The sequence below is a fragment of the Cynoglossus semilaevis genome, chromosome 1 (genome assembly GCF_000523025.1).
Source record: "Cynoglossus semilaevis isolate Cse_v1.0 chromosome 1, Cse_v1.0, whole genome shotgun sequence".
In the NCBI taxonomy this organism is placed as follows: Eukaryota; Metazoa; Chordata; class Actinopteri; order Pleuronectiformes; family Cynoglossidae; genus Cynoglossus; species Cynoglossus semilaevis.
This window is the reverse complement of record NC_024307.1, coordinates 1,241,858-1,244,939: the sequence shown is the minus strand read 5'-3', so window position 1 is coordinate 1,244,939 and position 3,082 is coordinate 1,241,858. Positions and strand designations below refer to the sequence as shown.

The window sequence follows — 3,082 nt, the reverse complement described above, 5'->3', positions numbered from 1 at the left end:
AGGTTTTAGCAGCAGGATTGTGTTTCTTCTAAAGGTGACAGAAGACTAGTGGTCAGAGTGTGTACTGTACTTGATGGGCTCTTGGTCCTCCTTGTTCTCTTTGCTGTGGATGATCTTTATCCCACTTTTTCTGGCCCGTGGACACCCTGAGAGACTGCAGATAAATGACAGTGTTACTAGGTCGAAGCATCAGGTACACACACGTGTGTGTGTGTGTGTGTGTGTGTGTGTGTGTACCTTCTGTGTGAAGCGTAGTTGCCAGTGATATGACCCGAACCATCGCACCCTGGTGTCGGGCACCTGGGGCAGAAGACACAGAAAGGGCTCAGGGTCTACAGTAGCAGTCTGAACGTTGGAAAAAAAACAATCCTGTCGGTTAACTAACTAGCTGCCTGGCTAGCTAGCTGTTTGCATAGTTAGCTCACTAACCGTTTACATGGCTCACTGTTTACCTCACTAGATGTTTATTTAGCTAACTATTTACCTGGCTACCTGTTTAACTAGCTGATTGTTTACCAATCTAACAGTTTACCTAGCTATCTAGTTACCTAGCTAATCGTTTACCTTGCTGTTTACCAAGCTAACCATTTACCAAGCTGTTTACCAAGCTAAACATTTACCAAGCTAACTATTTAGCTGGGTAACTGTTTAGCCAGCTAAATAGTTAGCTAGCTAACTATTTAGCTGGCTAAACAGTTAGCCAGCTAAACAGTTAGCCAGGTAAATAGTTACCTGGCTAACTAGTTAGCCAGGTAACTATTTACCTGGCTAACTGTTTAGCTGGCTAACTGTTTAGCCAGCTAAATAGTTAGCTAGCTAACTATTTACCTGGCTAACTAGTTAGCCAGGTAACTATTTACCTGGCTAACTGTTTAGCTGGCTAACTGTTTAGCTGGCTAACTGTTTAGCTGGCTAACTGTTTAGCCAGCTAACCGTTCACCATACAGTATTCATACAGTTATATGTTGACGTGGTTTGGATCAAATCCCAGCCACCCAAAGTCATGTATATTAATATCTGTTGTGGGCTGCGCCGCCATCGTTTGTGTAGCATTAGGTCGACCGAGGTCGACAAATCAGAGACTGCAGTTGGATCAGTACATCGTTCAGTCACTTCAAATACCATCAACGACTCACTGAAACGCAGCTCAGCCAGTCCTCACATCGAACCCTCTCTGTCCTCACAGACGGACCGTTTCCCGCCTTTTATGAACTAACACTAATACGGTCGACCTTATCACAGACAGAGCGGCCATTAAAGCACAGGTCATACATTTGTCAATGAGTCATTTCACGTCTTACTTGAGCTCTTGCGCGTTGTTGGCCAGCATGCTTCGAATGCTTTTATCGGCTAAAGGACAACCTGAGAGACTGAAGAGTAGATCAGGCCAACGTTAGTTTCACTCCCCTCAGCCCCCACTCACATCCACACAAACCAACAACAACAACAACAACAACAACAACAACAACAACATGATGGAGGAAGGGAATGAGAAAATATGAAGCCTCTGAGTTTTCATATTCAAATTTGACCCAATGAAAGACTTGTGGTCCCGACTGTCAGGGCTGCTGGCCAAGAATCTGAGACCATTAGGACCCCGGTGTGGGCTGTTCAAGTCGACCAGCCAGCCTTCACTGTGCGATTCTGCTCAAGTCGTCTGGCTATGAATAGTAAATGCGTAGTCGGCACAGTGCCGGGGAAAAAGGGCTGGAGGACGGAGCCGCTTCAAAAGCTTCACAACCAAAACCTCTGGATGAGAAAGTGAACGTGATTTGTCCAGAAGTTTGGCTTCAAATTTAAAACACGTTCATCTCTGCCCTGCTCTGGTGGTCAGAGACTTCAGCACCTTGGACAGCGCAGGTGAGTTAGGCTGTAAACAATGAGAGGAACGACACTTCACAGCCGGCTGGGAACATCTGACACCAGAGGCAGATGTTAAAGGCCACAAGGAATGGGACTGGAGCACATGACAATTAGAGAGAGTGGGGGGAGAGTGGGGGGGGGGGCGTCTGATCAGTGTCACTTCCCATTGTTTCCAGTTTAGCTCCACTCTCTGTGTTTTTCCCAGGACGAGATACGAGGGTAAGTCAAATCTTTGTCAAGCTTTGTTTCAAACCCCGAGAGTTGATTTCTTTTTTCTTTTTTTTTACCTACCTGTTTACCAAGTTAACCTTTTTTTTTTTGAACCAGACCTGAACAGAAAGCTATAAAAAAATACCAGAGCTGAAAACCTTCAGGTTCCAGACCTGTTTAAGACGTGGTCTTAGAACTTTTTGACTGAGCCGTGTCCGTCTATCAAAGCACGACAAAGACGAGCAGTGTCAGACGGTGGAGGTGAGGGAGCGGGGAGCGACAGAGGGAGGATGGGTGAGGGTGGGAGACAGGTGTGGAGGGGCAGTGGAGACTCTTACGTTATCAGGTCCTTCTTGCTCTCCTTACACTGCAGGTACTTGACCTTAGGACTGGACATGTTGACCTCTGTGGAGTAGGAGCGATCGTCCAGGAGGTCGTGGAACGGATCCAGGTCGTCCGCCTGAGACGGGGGAGAAAAGGGGGAGACAAAGGAGACCGACTTAGTGGACTCACCCAACAAACACACACACACACACACACACACACACACATGCTGAGACGTAATGTCACAGTTGAGCCAGAGTCAGATGAAAAGGTTAGAAAATAAAATCCTAGTATTAAATGTTTGTGTGTCCATTCAATGAAGGTATGTATGTATGTGTGTATGTATGTGTGTGTGTGTGTGTATGTGTGTACGTGTGTGTATGTGTGTGTGTGTGTGTGTGTGTGTGCTCTGATTCAGATCATTCAGAAAATTGACGGGCCAGTTGTCATGCACCACTCAGCCACTAGATGGCACTGTGTGGCAGCAGTTAGACCGCGTTGCGCCGCGCTTTGTCTGCAGTGCACACCGCCGGAGCACAGCGGCTGTTGGTGCGAATCCTCTCTGCTTTCTCCCCGGCTCACGGTGTGTTTATACAGTGGTGTCCGTGGAGGGAAGAGCCCACGTGATCAGCCCAAATGACCCAGAGCTCCAGCTGTCTGGGAGTGTGTGCTGCTGGGTCAGCCG

The 3,082-nt window shown here is 47.4% G+C and overlaps 1 protein-coding gene across 3 annotated transcripts in view; it reads right to left on the bottom strand.

Moving 5' to 3' along the window:
• The window catches only part of myt1lb (myelin transcription factor 1-like, b), a 173,988-nt gene that overhangs the window by 6,768 nt on the left and 164,138 nt on the right, over positions 1 to 3,082 (bottom strand). For all 3 annotated transcript variants that reach the window (XM_025058885.1, XM_017034329.1, XM_017034326.2), the window contains 4 exons: positions 2,412 to 2,533; positions 1,302 to 1,370; positions 238 to 300; positions 71 to 154 (listed from right to left, as the gene is read on the bottom strand). In XM_025058885.1, coding sequence (XP_024914653.1) covers positions 71 to 154; positions 238 to 300; positions 1,302 to 1,370; positions 2,412 to 2,533 — 338 coding nt within the window. The remainder of the gene's footprint in view (positions 1 to 70; positions 155 to 237; positions 301 to 1,301; positions 1,371 to 2,411; positions 2,534 to 3,082) is intronic.